This window comes from Lissotriton helveticus, chromosome 7, assembly GCF_964261635.1.
Source record: "Lissotriton helveticus chromosome 7, aLisHel1.1, whole genome shotgun sequence".
NCBI classification, from domain to species: domain Eukaryota; kingdom Metazoa; phylum Chordata; class Amphibia; order Caudata; family Salamandridae; genus Lissotriton; species Lissotriton helveticus.
The window spans coordinates 1,078,999,119-1,079,019,887 of record NC_136068.1 but is presented as its reverse complement, the minus strand read 5'-3'; the positions used below and the strand labels follow the sequence as shown (position 1 = coordinate 1,079,019,887).

General features: G+C 45.1%; 1 protein-coding gene across 2 annotated transcripts in view; it reads right to left on the bottom strand.

Annotated features, from left to right (window-relative positions):
- RNF213 (ring finger protein 213) overlaps nt 1–20,769 on the bottom strand; it is a 2,973,532-nt gene that overhangs the window by 656,927 nt on the left and 2,295,836 nt on the right. For both annotated transcript variants that reach the window (XM_078654076.1, XM_078654077.1), the window contains exons 43-44: nt 7,928–8,097; nt 7,737–7,836 (exon numbers count right to left, since the gene is read on the bottom strand). In XM_078654076.1, the coding sequence (XP_078510202.1) occupies nt 7,737–7,836; nt 7,928–8,097 (270 nt within the window). The remainder of the gene's footprint in view (nt 1–7,736; nt 7,837–7,927; nt 8,098–20,769) is intronic.

Below are 20,769 nucleotides of genomic sequence, written 5' to 3'. Positions count from 1 at the left end.
TTATATGATGATGACCAAATTAGGGAGGAGGCCAGAGTATTCATGCAGGATCTCTATAAGGAAGATATTGTTTTTGGATGGGCTCCCGACTGAGCTTTATCTTGTAATACTCGATAAGGTAGTCCCTGTGTTAACAAACCTTTTTAACAGAATATATCTATCGGGCGAGGCTGTCCCAAAGTCCTGGTCTGAAGCCACAGTAACTCTAATCTTGAAAGCTAACAAAGATCAGTTAAAAATTGAGTCATACAGTCCAATTTCTCCGTTAAACACGGATTATAAAAAAAGTTTCTGGGGTTCTGGCAGCGAGGACAGCAAGAATTATTAAAACAATAGTACATCAGGACCAAAGGGGCTTTATCCCTGGCAGGCAGTTGAATGAATTAACTTTTCAAGCTATTGGGGCAATAGATGTGGCGGCGGATAAGAAGCTACCACTGACGTTAGTAGCCATTGATGCCCTAAGGCTTTCGACCAGGTGAACTGGTCATATTTATGGGAATCCCTGTCCAGTTTTGGTTTTCCTTGTAATTTTGTTTTGGCAGTTAAGTCTCTTTATTCTGGTCCCCAGACAAAAAGCTTAGTTAACGGAGCTCTGACGGACTGGGTTACCATCTCCCGTGGCACTAGGCAGGGGTGCCCTTGGTCACCTCTATTGTTCAATCTTTATATTGAACCTCTCGTCTGTCAGCTCAGGTCCGATTCTCTGATTAAATCTTTTAAAATTGCAGATTTAGAGTTAAAATTCACTTTATATGCAGACGACCTGCTTATGTACACAACCAATCCCGCGGAAACTATTCCTAGACTACTCGATCAGGCTGAACTTTTCGGGGAAATCTCGGGCTACAGATTAACAAAGATAAGACCAAGATTATGGAATGGAACCAAGATGTGGAACACAAGGGATCAAGCCTCGAATTACATATCTTGGGATCCATTTGGTTTACTGGACTAGAGTTTTTAAAGACGTCTGTAGTCTACTTCTGCGGTGGTCAAGCCTCCCTTTAAATATCTTTGGGAGGGTGAACTTGATAAAAATTATTATTCTGCCAAAGATAACCTTTCTATTTAATTCAATTGGGCTATCGTTTTTGGCATCAGATATTGCAAAACTACAGGGAAAAATTGGCTCTTTTATTTGGAACACTAAGTCCTCTAGAATCTCTTGGAAAAAGTTTGGCTCTACCAGATTTACTTACATATTGCCACTCATTTCATTTTAAAAATGTTAGAATCTTGGCTAATAAGACAGAGGCATCCTCATTGGGCTTATTGTTTCAGGATTTATTACATGATATCCCTCAGGGGCAAGAGTTTTTTCTTTTCAAATTTGGGGACCCGAAGTTCTATAAGAAAGTCAGGCTTAAGATTCTGGGTGCTGTTTTGAAGAATTGTCTGTACATCAGGAAAAGTCTTAAAAATCCTTATTATGCTTGTCAGGCCCCAATCTGGGACTCGCCGAGCACCCCTGACTGTCTTAGAGATCAACTGTCACGGCCACTGAAATTGGCAGGCCTATTATTCTGGGGTGATCTTCAGAAGGAATCACAGCTGTTGAGTTGGGAATGCCTCTCGGGTATGACAGGTGGCACACTAACCAGATTTAAGTATTATCAGCTGTCAGGATGGTGGGCAACAAATTCATGGGACCATGAAGAAGCAAGCTCCAAATTTGATTCTGTCTCAAGGAGGGGAGGGTGGAAACGGGAGGTTTCGTTTTGGTATTGGGCCCTTCTTGAAGCAGGGGGAGTGACTGAACTTGAACTTCAAAATGTATGGGGTAATGTTCTCAGTGCTGATACTAACAATATTTGTGACATCTGGGGAGATTCCGTCACTATGTTGTAGGCAGTGGTTAAATCCGCTGCTCTTAAAAGTAACCATCTCTACACTGCACATAGGGTATATTTGACACCTGGAAAACTAGCTACGGCGACGGGCCTAGAATACCATTGCCCTAGGTGCAAGTACCCGGATGGGGACGATTTCCATATGTTCCTGGACTGTCCGGGGATCTCCCACTATTGGTCTGAGGTACAAGATTTTTTGGAGGACGTGCTCCAACAGCAATTGGAGGTTAACCCTACGACAATTTTTTTTGGCCTCACGTCAGACTACCGCTTGAATGATCCAGCCTCCAAATTTGTCTCCAAATTTGTCGTTTATGTCATAATCCTGGCAAGGCGAGAGATATGCAGGGCCTGGAAAGCTGTAAATGACCCAAAGTTTGTAGAGTGCCTGAAACATATAATCTTTACAAGTGAATCTGATATGGCCTGTGATAGTACAAGCTCTAATAAGATCTGGGCGGCCCTAGTGGCCTGGCGAAACAAGTAACGGTGGTCCTATGATTTAGCCTGGGTTCTGTTGGCTCTTTGTCTCCTAAGTAACACATGGCCCTGTTGGCGGTGTGAACCGCAGTGGATTAAGAAAACAGTACCAGCTTGAGGGATTTTCATCTTCCTCTTTTCATAGGCCTTAATGCCAGGGCTGGAACAGGTTGGCCAGATGAGAAGGGATGTATGTTTCCCATCAAGAATGCCCATCACGGCATATGAGGACCAAAAAAAAAAAAAAAAAGGACACCCATGTAGGTGCCTGGAATATGTCCAGAACAGGGACTCTGTGTGCCAATGCCAATGCAGTGGTAGCAGCTTTGGCACTGGTAGAATGAGCATGCAGCACTTTTGGAAGCTGCTTTTTGGCCAATGCATAACAGATCCTAATTCAGAGCACTAACCAGTAGTCGGTGGGTCAGTTCTGCAAAGCCTTGGCAATTTATGCTCCAGAGAACCCCACCAAGAGCTCATCGTCCATGCGGTGTTCCTTGGTATGCTCTATGTAAAAGCTTAGGGCTCTCTTTAGGTCCACTGATTGACTCCCTCCTCCTCAGAGGGGTGAGGCAGAGCAAAGAACACTAGCAAAGTAATGTTCTAACTGATATTAAATGGTGTCACAGGCAAACAAATTGCCCTTGCTTGCAATACTAGCTGTTCTGGAAAGAAATTGATGTACAGCCGTTAAACCAAACACAAGGAGATGATGGACGGAGCACTGGAACTTTTCAGACACTCACCCAGAGTCACAGATCTAGGATGAATCCATCATTGTTCTTTAGCTCACTTTGCCACCTCAGTTCAAACACCTATATGCAATTCAGTCTTGGCCCTATGCCTCATGGGAACAGTCCAGCCCAAACTGCCAAGCCATTTCTTCTCTGGACCTGCAACAAGCATCCTGAGACCGGTTTCGGGCTAAGAGCCCTCATCAGCCAGGCTAAATTGAATCGAGTGTCAAAGTGAGCAAGAGATCCACATCTGGGCATACCCTGCCAAGTTAGGGCGAACAAAGCGAACACAAGGAGATGATGGACAGAGCGCTGAAACTTTTCAGACACTCACGCCCAGTCACAGATCTGGGTTGAATCCATCATCGTTCATTAGCTCACTTCGCCAACCCAGTTCAGACACAGCTATATGCAAATCAGTGTTGACCCTGTGCCTCATGGGAACAGTCCAACCGGAACTGACAAGCCATGTCTTCCTGTACCGGAAACAAGCATTCTGGGACTGGTTTTGGGCTAACAGCCCTCATCAGCCAGGCTAGCTTGAATCCAGTGGCAAAGGGAGCAAGGGGCCTATGGATGGGCATATCGTGTCAACTTAGGGCCAACAAATCAAACACAAGGAGATGATGGACGGAGCGCTGAAACTTTTCAGACACTCACCCCCAGTCACAGATCTGGGTTGAATCCATCAGCGGCTTGACACAGAGAACCTGAAGCTCACTCACCCACTATGAGGATGGAATGGAGATGTGAAACATTAACTACTGTGTCACTTGGGCCAGTCATTTCCACAGGAGCAGGGCCTACTGGCACAGGGTCCTGGCCTCACCCCACCCTGTTTGTTGAAGTACCACATGGCGGTGGTGTTGTCCGTGAGCACCTGTACCACCCTCCCTTTTATGGAAGGACGGCTTTCCACACAAGTGGATGGCCCTCAGGTCCAGAAGGTTGATACTGAGCCAGGACTCCCCCAGAGACCAGAAGCCACAGATCTTAAGCTCTTCTGTATGGTCACCCCCAACCAATAAGTAATGCATTCTTCACCACTGTGAGCTCTGAGTGGGGAAAGCAGAGGGGTCTGCTGCTGACACAATTATGGTCAAGTAACCACAAATGCAGATCTTTTGCAGTCTCTTCTGGAATCTGAACGTGGTTGGAGAGGTCCCTGTGATGTTGGGCCCACTGAGACTTCAGATCCCACTGCATAGCCTGCATATGCCACCTGGTGTACTGGACCGGCAAGAGGCCATCAGCTCTAGTAGTTTCAGAGTCGATCTCACCGTAATCCAGGACAAAGGTTGAAAATCAGGATAATAGTCTCACCGTACTGGACTCACTTTCCCGAGGAAAAGGCACAAAACTGTAGTGGATCCAGAATGGCTCCGATGAAGAGGACAGGTGTGACTTCGGCATGTTGATAGTGAACTCCAAAGATGACAGGGAGATGGTCATATTCTGGAGACAGTTGTTGATTGTCTGGAGCAAGCCCACCTTCAACAACCAGCCATTGAGGTAGAGGAAGACTGGCACCCCCTGACATCCAAATATGTGCTACACTGACTGCCATCACTTTCGTAAACACCCCTGTAGTGGTAGTGAGACCAACAAGGAGCACAGCAAACTGAAATTGCTCCTGTCCCACCACAAACCACAAGTAGCTCTACTGGGCCTGCAGAACAAGAATATGGCGACATCTGTGAGGTCCAATACAACCATCCAGTGTCCAGGGTGAAGGGCAGTTAAAACCTGGGCCAGGATGAGCAATTTAATTTCTCTTACAGAAAGAATGTGTTCAGAGGGCACAGATCTAAAATAGAATGAAGCATCTATCTTTGGCCACCAGAAAGTAGAAGGAATACAACTATCTCCTCTGGCGCAAGTACCCTCTTAATAGCCCCTTTAGACAAAATGGATTGCATTTCCTGCCGCAAAATGGAGATGTCCTCTTTCAGTTGCAGGGGGAATGGTGGAAGGTGGGACATCGAAAGGGAGGGCATATTTTCACCGAACCATTTCCAGGACCCACTTGTCTGATGTTCTGGCCTCACACCCAGCAAGAATCATTGAATCCCAGCTCCCACCAGGTGGCTGGGTTCCAATAAGAGCACACTAAATAGGTTTGGCAATAGGGTCTGTAAGGGTATTAGTACACATGCAGTCTTTGGGCCTTGAACACGGGGGCACCTCGGCCTTGACAGTGAAACAGCTGGAAGCTTTGCGGAGGTGGGACTGGCTGGTGGTTTGAGGTACCTCTGCCGAAGACACGTAAGGAGCAGGCAGAGCTGATGCAGCCGGCAAGGTGGGGCAGATTAGCCTTTGGACAGTGCTGTGGTCCTGCTCTACTCGAATTACTCAAGAGCAGAGACCTCAAAAATACAACAGAGAAGGTCTGCTATAAATATGGTCATCTTGTCTTGTGTCTTCCTTTTCAAGGACTACTTCTGCCAGCAAACTGGCCTTCAATTGGGGGAGGATGTAGCCTTACAGCTAGATCGGTCGACATCAAAGCTGCGGAACTAGGTTAGAGTCTCGGCAACAACGCTCAACATCTTGTGATTCTGGGCAAATCACTTAATCTCCCCGTGCCCAACAAAAATGAAAGTATCCATCTGTAACGAAACTGGTGCTCATGTAAAGAGCTCTGATACCCGATATCTTTGTGTCAAGTTCACGCAATATAAACTCCAATAAACAAAAAATAAACAAAAAACTAAATTCTCTTTTGTTGCTTCTCTTCATAACCATTTGAATCAGCTACCTAAGGCAAAGCTCTCTCACATTCATCTCAGACCATCAAAGCACATGGCTCTGTCACTAATCCCGGACAGCTTTCATGACATTCTATTAACAACATTTCATCCCATAATTCATGCAAATACACCATCTCTAGGGTACAATATGTAATCCAAAAGACGCTCAATACACAGGAGAGGTGAAGGTAGTGTCTTAAGACCTGGCCCTAGAAAATAAACTCTGTGGATAAAAACCCTGGATAGATATTACATATTTTAGCTTGAGCGGGCTGTTTTCTCGCTCTCTTCTTTTGCAGGCTTATTATTTAGTGACCTGCCACTATGCAGTCTTAAATTCACAAGAAAATGCTTTGAAACAATATCACACATCAAATATGAATGTTGTTCTGTTAGGGATTCAGTCTTCTTAAACTAGAGTTCATTTATTTTTGTGTGTCTGATTTAGTCAAATGCAGGGTGAGAGGAATATTTTGAAGTAAGCTCCTGAACAGGTAATGCTTTTCTTTGGCTCTTGATTTGATGCCATAGAAATGTCTGTGTAGGAGTCCTTTTCTCCACAGAGTTAGTAGCTATATTTGCCACTGTACATTTACGTTGGCAAGATGCAGGAGCAGCTACTTTATAATTAGTTGTACAACCTCAGAAAAGAATTGCTCAAGGATGGCGAGGTCGTATGTCAGAATATTGTGTACCAACATATCGCTAGACGTAAAGTTTTTGCCCTAAATCTTATTTCATATATCATCCAGTGGATGTGGATTTTCAAATACTAACTCCAAAAAGAGAATACATTTGTAAACAATATTTTAAACTTAATATTTAAGTCAGATAATTTTGTGAGTTCAATATTAATGCGGTACATCCGGAAGAAAATATGGCTGAATGGCTGAGCTGTAAGCTAACAGGAGTGTTGAGGTTTAGTGTCAGAGCTGAAAAATTTTAATGGACGTATTTTAAAATAGGCTTTTTCAGTTTGATAATAATAAGCCATGGATTACGTAATTTTGGCTAAGAAACTGGTAGTTTGATTTGCATTTAAAATCTCTGGAAACCTGAAAATATAAATTATCCCTTTAGAAAGGCTGTCTCCCATAGGCATCTGATTTAAAGCACTGATAAAGGTTGATTTCTTTAGTACAAATGCACAGTGAGATTGGCTCACAAATTAGGCAAGGGTGAGCAGCTAAAGAAAACAATTGTAAACAAGAAGAGTTGATGTGTAGTGGAAGAAACATACTGAATTTATACACACTGAAGGAAGCTATGGGATTCCTTATTACACAGAATGGTGTAGTGTGAATTCACACGGGCACAGATAACTTTAATGGTGTGTCATCAAATGCACATATTTTCACAAATCATTATTTCATGTGTCTTATATTAGATGGATGATATATTTACTTGCCACTTGACATTCAAAGACATGAGTGCTACCTTATGGAGTATCTCTGGGTCAATGGTAGTTTTCCTTCTGCAAAGGGTAGTACCGTAATATTAAAAATATCGACCTGCTAGAATATTGATTGCAAGATATGAACCTGTACAATTTTATCAAGATAGATAGATGTGAAGTATAGTAAAGATGCACACTCCTATGTACACCTAGCCTGACACTATTGATCAAGTCAATAGCTAGCCATTTATATTATGGGTGGTCGTTATTTTTATATTCAATATTTCAAACTCTTCTGCAAGGTAAGCAGGTGTGTCGGATGAAAGGTCAAGACAACCAGTTAAGACTTGGTGAAAGGAAACTCCTAAGTGAATGACCCTAAAGTATGCAGGTTTCAGTACTTCTTTTCCCCTGCTCTCAGTACTACAGTGTGCCACAACTTCTTATGGTTTCATTCTGTCTTCTGCATTGACCCCATAACCTCCCTCCTTTGTCCATTTCTATCATAGATAAAACTCACCTGTATTTTAACAATAGCTTTAGAATCACAGAACGGATTACTGGACTCTTATCCACAGAATCATCAAAAGGAGACAGCGACTTGGTGAGATTGGTACGATCTTAAGAAATAAAAAAGTAAAATGACAGTTGATTTTAACATACAGCATACTGCATCCTTTAATATAATTCTGCAGATAAGGAGGGACTTACTGGCAGAGATGGCATCACATAACTCCTTGTTTAGAAACAGCAGCGAAAGAAGCTGAAGGATGACTTCCTTATCTGGAGGAACGTTGTCCTTAAAACAAAGGGTAGAGACCAGGTCTATAAAAAAGCTGTTGCACAGCTTTCGGAAATGGGCATTTTTTTCAATAGCAGTGCTGGAAAGAAAAAAAAAGACAGAAGTCAATGAATGAATGGGAAGGATTATCTTACTTATCCTGTAAACATCTAGTTGTGAAATGTACTGCTGTAGATTCACACGATCTGTATACTTCTGCCATCTAGTGTTCGATTCACAGTTGTACAAGTTGCTTTTCTTTGAGGAAGATTTTCGAGTCACAAGATCAAATGACTCCTCGGTGATCCTGCGCATGGGCATCAACTTCTTTGTTAGACTGTTTTCCCACAGGCGGGTGAGAAAGGAGTGTAAGAATGAATAAGTCAATGCTAAATGCAAATGTATCACCTAAATATGAAATGTAACTACAATGGCCACAGGCATATGGGGAGGACGCATGTGAATCTACAGCACTACATTCCATGAACAGATGCTTACAGGGCAAGTAACATACTCCGTTCAATGGCATGTGTAGCTGTAGATACACATGCTCTGCATAGACTGTAAAGCAATCCCTCCCAAAAAGTACTGGGTAGGTGTGGGAGTTGCAGTAGTTAGAAAAAGAGTACCTAGCACTGCCTAGCCTACATTAGCTTGTTGGCTGGCGAAAACAACCACACAGTAATGTATGGTAAATGTGTGTGGGGTAGACCATGTAGCTGCATTGCAAAGGTCAGCTATGGGAATATTTCCTAAAAAGGCTATAGAAGCTCCCTTTTTACGAGTGGACTGTCCTCTGGGAGTAACCGGTAACAGTATTTTGGCTTTAATGTTGCAAGTTTGAATATATTTAACTATTAATTTGGCTATGCCAGATTTGGATATGTGGTTGCCTTGACGAGGTGGGGGAAAAGCTACAAACGTTGCTTTGTTTTCCTGAATGTTTTAGTTGTATCTATGTGGAACATGCAAGCTCTTTTAACATCTAGGGTATGAAGAGCCATTTCTGCTACAGAATCAGGGTTTGGGAAAAATGGGAGCTCAATCGACTGATTGAGTTAAAATTGAGAGACCACCTTGGGTACAAAGGTAGGATTAGTACAAAGATCCAGTTTGTCTTTATGTATTTAAAATAAGGTTCCAGTAAATTGAAAGCCTGGAGCTCACTAACACGCCTGAGTGAGGTAATGGCAACCAGGAATGCCACTTTCCATGAAGGAAATTGAGGGGGCTTGAGTGAAGAGGCTCAAAAATGGGACCCATGAGCCTGGTTAGAACAATGTTAAGGTTCCAAGAGGGTGCTGGAAGAACCCTAGGAGGGATGACTCTTTTTAGACCTTCCATAAAAGCTTCAATGACTGGTACTTTATACAATGGGAGATGCTGTATATTCTGAGATAGGCACCTATGGCAGCCATTTTTAATGGAAGTATATGCTAAATTAGCCTTTTGCAGATGGAGCAAGTACCATATAATATCTGGCATCGTGGCTTTAATAGGATCAATTTGTTTAGGTTGGTAGTACTAAACAAACCGTTTTAATTTTGCAGCCTACAATGCTCTAATAGAGGGTTTGCATCCGTGTGAAGTCCATGTATTATTGTGGTAAGTTAACATAGCCAAATTCTACCTCAGGAGCCAAACTGCTAGATTGAGAGTTTTGGGATTCGGGTGTCTTATCTGTCCCAGATTTTGAGTGAGATGGTCCGGCCTGTTGGGAAGCTTCTAGTATGGAACTACTGAAATCTCCAGAGCGACCAGGACCAGCCTGAGTCTCCAAACTAGAAAACGAAAGAGGGAGAGGTGGAAAAGTGTAGGCAAATATCCATGAACAACTCATTCATGGTGTGTTGCCCTTGGGTGGTGGGTGTGTGTACCTGGAGGCGAAGTTTGGGCATTTTGTGTTATCGGCTGTAGCAAAAAGATCTATTTGAGGAAACCCCTACTTTTGAAAGTCAGAAAGGAGGACTTGGGGGTGGAATTCCCACTTGTGGGTATGTTGTTGCATCCTGCTGTGTAGGTCTGCAAAATCACTGTTGACTACCAGCAAATAATCCGCCAATAGATACATTTGGTGGTGAGGTGCCCAGTTCCAAATAGTCTTAAATAGTTGTGAGAGCTGTGGAGGCCTTGTCTCCCCCCCACTCACGTCTTGTAAACAAGACATGGCTGAAAGATTGTCCGTCCGGACTAGGACATCCTTCTGAGATAGTTAAGGAAGCTCTCAGGGTTAGGAAAATTGCCTGAAGCTCCAAGTATCTGATGTGTAGGGATGGATGTTTGCCATCCCACAGACCTCGTACTGTGAGGTCTTGGAAATGGGCACCCCAACCCACCTCTGATGCGTCTGTGGTGAGAGTGAGATTAGGAACAGAGTCCATAATAGGTGACCCCCTGTGGCAGGTTATTGGTGTTCCATCATTGCAGAGAACGCGGAGTGTGGCAGGCTATCAACACTAGATCTTTGAAGATGGCCCTGGGATTGAGACCACTAGTGAGCTAGACATTGCTAAATGGGACGCATATGCAACCTCGTGTGGGTGACTATGGCAACAGAAGAGGCCATCATCCCTAGCAGACGCATCACAGTCTGAACTGTGAGAGATTAGTTGGGTGGAAGTGTGGGGAAGTTATTTGAAAGTTATGCACTCGAGCTAGATTGAAATATGCTAATCCTGACTGTGTGTTGAGGATTGCTACCAGGTATTGTTGAATTTGGAGAGGCTGACGGTAAGACTTGGGAACATGTATTGAACACCCCAAGTTGTGAAGTAGGTCCACAGTTAATGAAGTGTACTGTTGGCACCAAAGATAGGTACTGGCTAAATATGTGAACGTTTTGTCTTCTGGTATTTGCTGCCACTACTGCCAAACATTCTGTGAACAACCAAGGTGCTATGGTCAGGCCAAAAGGTAGAACTTTTAATTGGTAATGTTTTCCTGCTATGACAAACCTGAGGTATTTGCGAGGAGTCTTTTTCCTTTACCTGGGAAAAACGTTAACATTTTCATAAAACCCTCACCCACCAGGGTTACCCCTTGGTGGCTTGCTTCATCATAGGGTCCTTACCGTACCCCTACGGAGCAGGGCGGACTGTGAGCAAACGAATTACGTGGGAGCACTGATTTACAGACTATGAGAGGCAGATGTTCCTGCAGGGAAGGAGTGAAGTAAAAGGAAGTGCATTTAAAATGACCTGGCTAGTGGGTAAAGTTACTTTATTCTGACCCCTCGGTGGTAAGATTAAAAACAGGGGATGAATAGGGTCACTGGAATTAATGTTCTCAAATGTTAATGGTCGACATGTTTCAAGCCTACCCCTCTCTGCTATTCTTAAGGAACTAGTAGAGTATTTATCAAAAACTAGTTCTACTTCTATAGTTGTTTCTCTGATCACAACTCACAAAAAACCTCGCTTGCTGGTGATGAGGGACTGATTATATGGCCCTTTTGAGAAGAAGGGTTTCGACCTCTTGTTTGAGGAGTGTTAAGTGACACTGTGATAACATGCGAGTGCGAGGTGGGATATTTGGTGGCGTGGTAATGAGCTCCAGACAGTAGCCATGTTAGATAATGACTAGTACCCAAGGGTTTGAGGTTATGGACTAAAAGACTGGGTGAAAAAGGGCAGTCTTCCCCCGACAGGTTTTGTGTGGTGGCGGGGAAGAAATGAGAAGTCACCGTTTTGCAGTGGTGGTTGATCTGAATGCGGAGATACCCCTGCTCCTTCTTTTATTGTTACCACCTCTGAAGGAGCCCCTGAAATAGCCCTTATAGTAGGTGGATTGGCCGTGATATCTGAGAAGTGGAGGCATCTGTGGTGGTGGATTTATAGCCTCACTTGAAGCTGGAGGGACGAAAGGAGCCTCTAGGTGTAGTAGTTTGTAAGGCTTCCATGGCTTTGGCAGTGTCTGTGTTCTTTTTCATTTCATCTAAGGTGGTGCCTACCTGTGGGCCAAAAAGATGGCATTTTTTAAAGGGCATATTGTGAACTGCCTGTTGGACTTCTGGCTTGAAGCAAGAACATCTGAGCCAAGCATGTCTCCTAAGGAGTACATTGGTATGGATACCTCTAGCGGCTGTATCTGCTGCATCTAAGGTACATCTGATGGAATTGTTGGTGATGGCTGGTCCTCTGCAACAATTTGTTGCCCTCTTTTTAAATTGTCCTCAGGGAGATACTATTGTAGCACCTCCATCTCATCCCAATGTGCCCTATCATACATGTTAAACAGACCTTGGAATTGGCAATACGCCAGTGATTAGCTGCCTGCACTGTTACTCTTTTCCAGCGGCATCAATACATTTACTCTCCTTCTTAAGAGGTATTGTATCCCCAGTTGCCTGGCTGTTATCTCTCTTACGAGCAGTAATAGCAACTATTGAGTGTGGTGGTACCTGATTGCATATAAAGAGGGGGTCTGATGGAGCCGCTTTTTATTTCTTATCTATCTGTGGGGTAATAACTCAGGCATGTACTGGCTCTTTAAAGATGTTGTAAGCATGTAGTAGCATACCAGGAAGCATAGGCAAGAACTGTGTATCTTGGCGGGTGGATGAGAGAGTATCAAAGAAAAAGTCTTCTTTCAAAGACTCATTGTGTAGCTCAATCCCATGGTAAGTATCTGATCTAGCAATGACCTGTTGGTAAGCACTAGTATCTTCAGGAGGGGCTGGCAGGATAAAGATCTGGATCATTGGATGGTGTATATCGTGTCCCATGGATCTGTATTCCCTAAGGGATCTCCCATACCCCCAGTGTTTGATCTTGGTGACCCTGGAGGGGTAACATCAAGAGGGTTGTGATGTGTAGATGCAGCAGTAGAAGGGGGGGATGATGCAGGTGATGAAAAAGTTGGGAGAGGTGGAAGAGGAGGTGGTGGGGGTGGTGGTGGAGGATGATGAGTAGGGCTGTTCGCCTTGTCCTTTCACCTTTTCTTGGGAAGGAACGGGAACATCCAATGCATCCTCCCAAGTTAACTGCCTCTTAGGTGGAAGAGAGGCCATTTTCCGCCCAGTGCCTTCTTGAATCTGGATTGGCGACTTAACAGATCTGCTATCTGGTTGTGGATCCCTGGAAGGTGTTCTACTGTCAGATTTATGTTTTGAGGGATGGCCCATCTCCAAATATTCTGTGCAAGTTGGGACAGTTGCAGAGAGTGTCCCCCCCCTGTTATTGTATATAATACATGGCTGTCATATTGTCCGTCCGGACTAGTACAGCTTTGTTTTGTATTTGAAAAGTTTTGAGTGCTAGGAAAACTGCTAGCAACTCCAAATGGTTGATGTGGAACTGTTTCTGTTGATTGTTCCATTGACCTTGTGTGGTATAATGCACGAGATGGGCTCCCCATCCTGTGAGGGATGCATCTGTCGTGAGCACTATCTGTGGAACTGGATCTAGGAACGGCCGTCCCTTTGTCAAATTGTTGGTGTTCCACCACGGCAGAGAGCGATATGTACGGCTGTCTACCAACACCAGGTCTGTGAGCTGACCTTGAGCCTGATTCCACTGTTGTGCTAGACATTCTTGTAATGGGCGCATTTGCAGTCTTGCGTGGGGAACTATGAAGATGCAAGATGCCATCATCCCTATTAGTTTCATGAACACTCTGGCTGGTAGAGAGTGCTGGCATTGAAAAAGGGAGACTAAGTTCTGAATACTTTGAATCCTGGCTTGACTGGGATACGCTAGAGCTACCGATGTGTTTATAGTAACTCCTAGATATTGATGAACGTGTGAAGGCTCTAGGTGTGACTTGGTGTAGTTTATCGTAAACCCTAAGTTGTGCAGTGCTTGAATTGTTTGTTTCGAGTGTTGTGCACACTGGTTGTACGATGTTGCTTTTATGAGCCAGTCGTCTAAGTAGGGGAAGACATGTATTTGTTGTCTTCTGAGATGTGCTGCCACTACTGCTAAGCACTTTGTAAACACTCGTGGTGCTGTTGTAACCCCGAATGGAAGGACTTTTAACTGATAGTGTTGTCCTTGTATGACAAACCTTAAATACTTCCTGTGTGCAGGATGTATTGGAGTGTGAAAGTAAGCGTCCTTCAGGTCTAGTGTGGACAGAAAATCTCCTTATTGTAGTAATGGGAGTACCTGTTGTAAAGTGATCATGTGAAAATGATCTGATTGTATGTAGTGGTTGAGGGGCCTAAGGTCGAGAATTGGTCTTAAGGTCCCGTCATTCTATGGAATCAGGAAATACAGGGAGTAGATTCCTGTTCCTTGTTCTTCTAATAGAACTACTTGAATAGCACCTTTTTGTAGAAGTGCTAGAACTTCCTGTTGAAGCAGAGTTATGTGTTCTGCAGACATTGGACGCTGCCTGGGTGGTATGTTTGGGGGGGTTGCTGTGAGTTCTAGGCAGTAGCCATGTTGGATAATTTGTCTTACCCACCTGTCTGTTGTGATGGAGTTCCAGACAGGTAGGAATTGTGAAAGTCTGCCCCCCACAGGAGTGGAATGCTGTAGGGGAGGCAGAGGGAAGTCACTGTTTAGGAGTGGAAGAGGAGCGGTTGTTGTTACTACCTCTACCTCTTCCCTTGTTGTTATTGCCTCTGTATCCTCCTCTAACATATCCTCTATTAGAGGTGCTTTGCATGTGTGTTTTAAAAGATGATGTTGTGTCTGCGCCGGTTTGCTTGGAGCCTCCTCTATAAGAGGAGCGGTGAAAAGAACCTCTAGTTTGGGTGGATTGTAATGCCCCCATAGACTAAGCGGTGTCTGTGTCCTTCTTCATCTTTTCTAATGTATTATCTACCTCCGGCCCGAACAAATGGTTCTGATTAAAGGGCTGGTTTAGAATGGTAGTTTGTACCTCTGGTTTAAAACCCGAAATGCGTAACCATGCGTGACGCCTGAGAATAACACTAGTGTTCACTGCTCTGGATGCTGTGTCAGCTACATCTAGTGCACATTTAATTGAGGCATTTGAAATTAATTTGCCTTCTTGTAAAAGTTCTGCTGCCAAATCCTTGTGTTGATCTCGTAGGTGTTCCATTAACTTTTCTAGTTGATCGTAATGAGCCCTGTTGTAGCGTGAGAGTAAAGCCTGTGTGTTTGCTATGCGCCATATATTTGTTGCTTGAGCAGCAATTCGTTTCCCTGACGCATCAATAATTTTGGACTCTTTGTCAGGCGGGGGTGTGTCCCCAGAAGTCTGAGAATTAGCCCTTTTGCGTGCATTTGACACCACTAAGGAGTCTAATGGCAGATGGTCCTTAATGTATACTGGATCAGCTGGTGCTGGCCTATACTTTTTCTCTATTCTAGGATTTAACACCCTACACCTTACTGGATCTTTAAAAATCTCTGGAGCATGTTTAATGACTCCGTTGATCATTTGTAATATTTGGGTAGACCTTTGTGACGGTTTGAAAGTGTCTAACAAGAAGTCCTCCTCAATGGCATCAGAGTGCATAGGAACCCCATGGTAAAGTGCAGCTCTGTTCAATAAATGATCAAAACCAATACTGTCCTTTGTAGGGGAAGGTTTTGTTGGGTAGTACTGAGGATCAGGGATGTCTGGTGCATTATTTGGTGCAAAATTATATGCATCATCATCCTTAGGGTATTCTGTGTTAACATCCTCATCTAAAGGGTATGTATGTGTCTCTGGAACATAATCCCCCCCCACCCAAATCATACTCCTCATCAGTGTGGTGTGATGATGCAGGAGAGTGAATAGGAGAAGTTATAGGTTTCACATGTGCAGTAATAGGAGAGGAAGAAGGTGAAGGAGAGGAAGGGTGCATTGGAGAAGTTGCACAGTCCTTTTTGGCAGGAACCACAGGAGTAAGTGGTGTGTCTGCTGGTCTTTTCTTATGAGGGATTGCTTCCACATGTCCAGTTTTTGGATTAATATAGACCTTTTTCTGTCTAGGATCTGGTCTAAACAGTTCTTCCTCTTCTATAATCTTCTTCGGCGTCGATTTTTTCGGAGCCGATAGAGGTTGTTTAGTGCCTTTTGCCTTATGAGGAGTAGTTGAGTCTTTTGGCAATGTTTTCGGTGCCGAATGTTGTTTAGCCTTTTCTGGGGTCTTTGGTACCGATACTAGAGGTTTCGGCGTGGAGACAGGTTTTGCTGTTCCTGTGGCGCCGGAAACTGGCTCCCCCTCTTTGTTTTTTGAACCGGAAGGTTTCGGAGTCGAAGCTTTCGGGTTTGGTACAGGTTTTGGCTTCGGCGCAGATGGTACGGGTGCCGAAGTGTCCTTGTCTTTGGGCGTCGAAGGGTGTTTTATCTTCGGTGCCAATGAGTCCTTCGGTGTCGAAGGATGTTTTAGTGCCAATGGAGGAGGTGTAACTGGCACATGGTGTTTCTTCGGTGCCGAGGTACCAGAAGGCGTTTTCTCTTTCCTCGGAGCCGGGCCCGAAGGCGGGGCGTTAGAGGGTAAACTTCGGTCTCGACTGGGCCCCATGGGCAGAGTGCTGACCGTTGCCTTCTGTTTGGGTACTGTCTGTCGTGCAGGGGCAGATGTACTCACGGGTTGTCGAGATAGGATCGAATCGTCCGAATCCTCTGCTCCCGATATTATCTGGAGATCAGGCGAGTCCTCCTCTGCGCCGAGTGGAGGCTCGTCCTCGGAGATATCTTCGATTGGATATTCGTCCTCGGAGACGTCTTCTTTGACGATCTCCTCTTCAAAGATGGCCTCCGGTGCTGGTGCTGATCTCCTCATTTCGTGTCGACGGGCCCTCCGATACTGAATGGTCTTTTTCGATCGGAAGGAGGCACAGGCTGTGCAGGTCGACTCGTCGTGTTCTGGCGAGAGACAGAGGTTACAAACCTCGTGATGGTCGCTATGAGGGAATTTTGCTCGACATAGCGGGCATCTCTTGAATGGAGTTCTTTCCATGAGGCGTAGGCCGCACGGCGCCGATGGGCCCAACGGCCCGCGTCGACGCAGCGGAATGTAGCTGGTGATGTCGAAAGTCTATTCGATGTCGAAAGAAGTTTGTTTAAAGTTTCTCGCTTCGAAAAAGCAGAATAAGTATTTTTCTAGCCGGAGCGGAAAACTTTCATCCGAACCTAGTGGCGGAAAAAAACAATCTGAGGACGGAGTCGATGACCATGCATAGTATTGTCCAAGGGAGGAGTCACCTATCTCGTGACTACAAAAGACTTCTTCCAAGAAGACAACAACCTACAATCATCCGAGCCCAACACCAGGTGGTGATCTATTGCTAAATGTAGGATCTGAAGCTCATATGCCTCGAACACATATTTTACATAGATGACTAAAATACAGTAAGAAATACTGGCAATAGCTAGTGAACTGGTGCTGTCCCATGTTAGTGTTGCCTTTAATACATAAACAATCTGTGCCCTGTTGCACAGCACGAGACCCTCATTGTAAGAAGGCTCTCCAAGACCCAAATGAGCATAGAGATAAGCAACATCTTTCACCTCTCCCAAAAAAGTGTTCTATTGGTAGCTTTTGAATCTAAAATGTCATGCAACAAAAACATGGACATAATGTAAGGGTGAATGTGAGTCATTACTTTGCAGGTTGTTACATCGGGAGTCATTACATTGGGAGCGCTTTTACATTGCATGTTTTTCCAGCTGAAGTGGTTTTACTTTGCAGGTAGGCAGGCATATTTAAAACATATCTATACTACTATTATAAAGAGAGAACACAATCCTTTGAGCCAGGTAAACTCGGGAACCACAGCGCCAATCAAAACACCCAATACATCATAGGAAAGGTCAGGGTAAGCAGATGGACATAGGCTATATACCATAAAAAAATATACCTTAGAAGGGCAAAGTACTTTCTTTCAGAAAGTAGTCCCTTGGAAGTAGCGCCATGTTTGAGGTGGGCGTGTGCGTTTTAATCGTGCTGACATCACAATCACGTGTCCACCATTTTAGTAAAGTAGTAAAGTGCTCGGAGAGCGGACAGGAGCGTGGCCAGAAGCGGGCAGGACAGGAGCGCCGAACCGACAGACTCGGGAGTCCGACATGCCAAGAGCGGACAGGAGTGTGGGCAGAAGCGGGCAGGAGCGCCAAACCGACAGCCGACGGAGTCCGGACAGGAGCGTGGGCAGAAGCGGCCAGGAGCAAGGAAATGGGGGCAAGGAAACAACACCCTGCGCACGTGATGCTGGTGAGTACGCTCTGCTGTGTGTCTCCTGCAGCGGTGCTGCCCCCAGCCCCCTTCTGCCCCGGACAACGTCGGGGCGGGCTGCTAGTGTATATATATATATATATATATATATATATATATATATATATATACACATATATATACATATACACATATATATACATATACACATATATATACATATACTGTAAGAAACTTGCTCTATATATACTACATCAAAATGAGGCATAGTATGTATAGAGTCCAAGGGACCCCACAGGTAGGCAGAGGTTAAAGTTAGATAGAACCTTACTCTCTAATTGTGGTCGAGCAGTAAGGCAGTATCAGAGGACAGTGTTAAGCATTTGATGTACACACTCAGTCAGCAAATGAATTCACACACTCAATAACTGAACTCAAGGCCAATTGTGTTTGTATAAAAATATATACTGTTTTATTTTTAGAACCAAACAAGCCTGGCACAGGTAAGCATTAAATACTTTTCAGTAAAACGTTACTAGATATAGAACAGTTTGAAAATACAATAGAAATTGTACTTGGTTTGATTTATAGGAGATGCAGTAGGTTGCAATACTTAGCAAATACAGTACATTGAAATGAATAGGCTTTTTCAGTAAATTACAGGTAAGATACTTTGTACGTTACTTTTCTTACTCAGTGCTGGATATCTGGATTCGGCACTGGGGCATTTCCTGGAAACAGGTAAGTAAATACGTTTTGGTTATTTGGGCGATTTTTAAAGAATATTTTTAGATTTCAATACTCCCCACTTAGAATCTTTTTGGAAGAAAATTGTCAATGTTATCCTATGAAGGAAAAACAGGTTATCTGTTTACAGGTAAGTAATCGACTGTGGGAGTTAAGGTTCTGGGGTTAGACTCATGGGTCCCCCAGGGTCAGTGATGCACTGTTGTTGCACCCTCAGCGGCACTAGGGCGGACGGGTGCAGAGTGTTGAGGCTCAAGGTTATCCTATGGGGGATAGGGGGCCTCCGGTGGTGGCTGCTGGGAAGCAGGCCACTAGGTTGTGGGAGCAAAGCTCCTAGGGTTAAGGTCAGGGCAAAAGGGGAAACAAAGTAACACAAAAGATGCACCCTCAGCTGCACTGGGGCAGCCGGGTGCAGAGTACTGATTCGACATCGGGCGCCCTGTTGTTTTCTATGGGGAACCTTCGGTTTGCAAAAGCACTGCAGGCAGGGAGACAAAGTACTTCTGGGTGCAACCACCACTTGGAGAGGTAGATTGCGTCGGGTTCAGGGGTGACTTTTGGGGTCGGATCTTCTTACCAGCTCCTGGTTGCGGTTAGGGGGGCCTTCTGGATTTAGGCTGCAGGAGTCGGCTGGAGGCTTGAGGTAGGTCAGGGGTCGCCGGATCGCGGGTTAGGATCGCCGGGGTGACCTCCTTATGGTGTTTTTCCACTCGAGCTAGGGCTGGGTTCGGGGGTGCAGAGTGAGCTGGACTCGCAGTCTCTGGTTGGTGCCATAAGCTGCAGTTCACAGGAGGAGCAATCTTTAGAAGTGAAGGTAGGCAGGTACTCCGGGTTTCTTGAGGTTGCTGGCTGCAGGACACATCGGGATTTCTCAGGAGCAGGTTCGGGTGCCCTCTAAACACTAGATTTAGGGGTGTTACAGGTAGGTAAGGGCAGGGACCAACGGGTCCCTTCAATAGAGTGGGTACACCCCCTATCGTGCCACCCTTTAGTGGGAGGGGGGCAGGAGCCTGTCTCTGGTTGGCTAGGTCCCCCCATCCTCAAGATGGCAGGGAGTCAGAGTTGTGCTTCACCCCCGTCTGAGGGGTGGAGTTGGCAGAGGTGGGCACACCTCCTTCAATTACTTGTTTTTCTCGTCGGCTCTACCGCCCAAAGTGGGGGGTAAAACCAGTGGGGACCAGTTGTTGACAGCAGCAAATGGTCTGGGGAGGCTCACAAACGCGGAATGCCTTTGAAGCTTTCCCTTGTGAACCCTGCCCATCCTGGGGGAGGAGGCTTGTCATCTCATCCCAGGATGTGCATTGTTTCAGGCCCCCGAGAGCAGGAAGCTCTCGACCCAGGAGTCCAGAACCATGTCTGTTGGTGGCAGCCTATGGAGCCACTCAGTCAGGTCACTAGGAGTTGGTAGAGTTTCAGGGGGCTTCTCTAAGGTGCCCTCTGTTGTGCATTTTACATTAAATCCCACACTGGCATCAGTGTGGGTTTAATGTGCTGAGAAGGTTGATACCAAACTTCCCAGTCTTCAGTGTAGCCATTATGGTGTTGTGGAGTTCGTGATGACAAACTCCCAGCACCATATACTCTTAATGGCAGCACTGCACTTACAGTGCTTAGGAATGGACTAGGGCACTGTAGTGGTTCAGGGCTCATGCCCCTGTACCCTCACCACTACCATAGGGCACCCAGCTAGAGGGGTGACTGATGTATGCCAGGTCAGTGGTTGGTGGGCATGGCACTCAGGGATGTGTGCCATGTCAACTCTTCACTTTGCTCTGCACCCAGACACACAGCATGCAAAAGGCAGCGTGTGAGTGTCAGGGTGCAGGACTTCTAAGGGTAGCACTAAGTACTGCAGCCCTTAGAGGCCTTCTCTGGGCACAGTGGCCTGGGTATCTGTGGTACCATTTACCAGGGGCCGACATGCGGCCAGAGATGCCAATTGGGTTT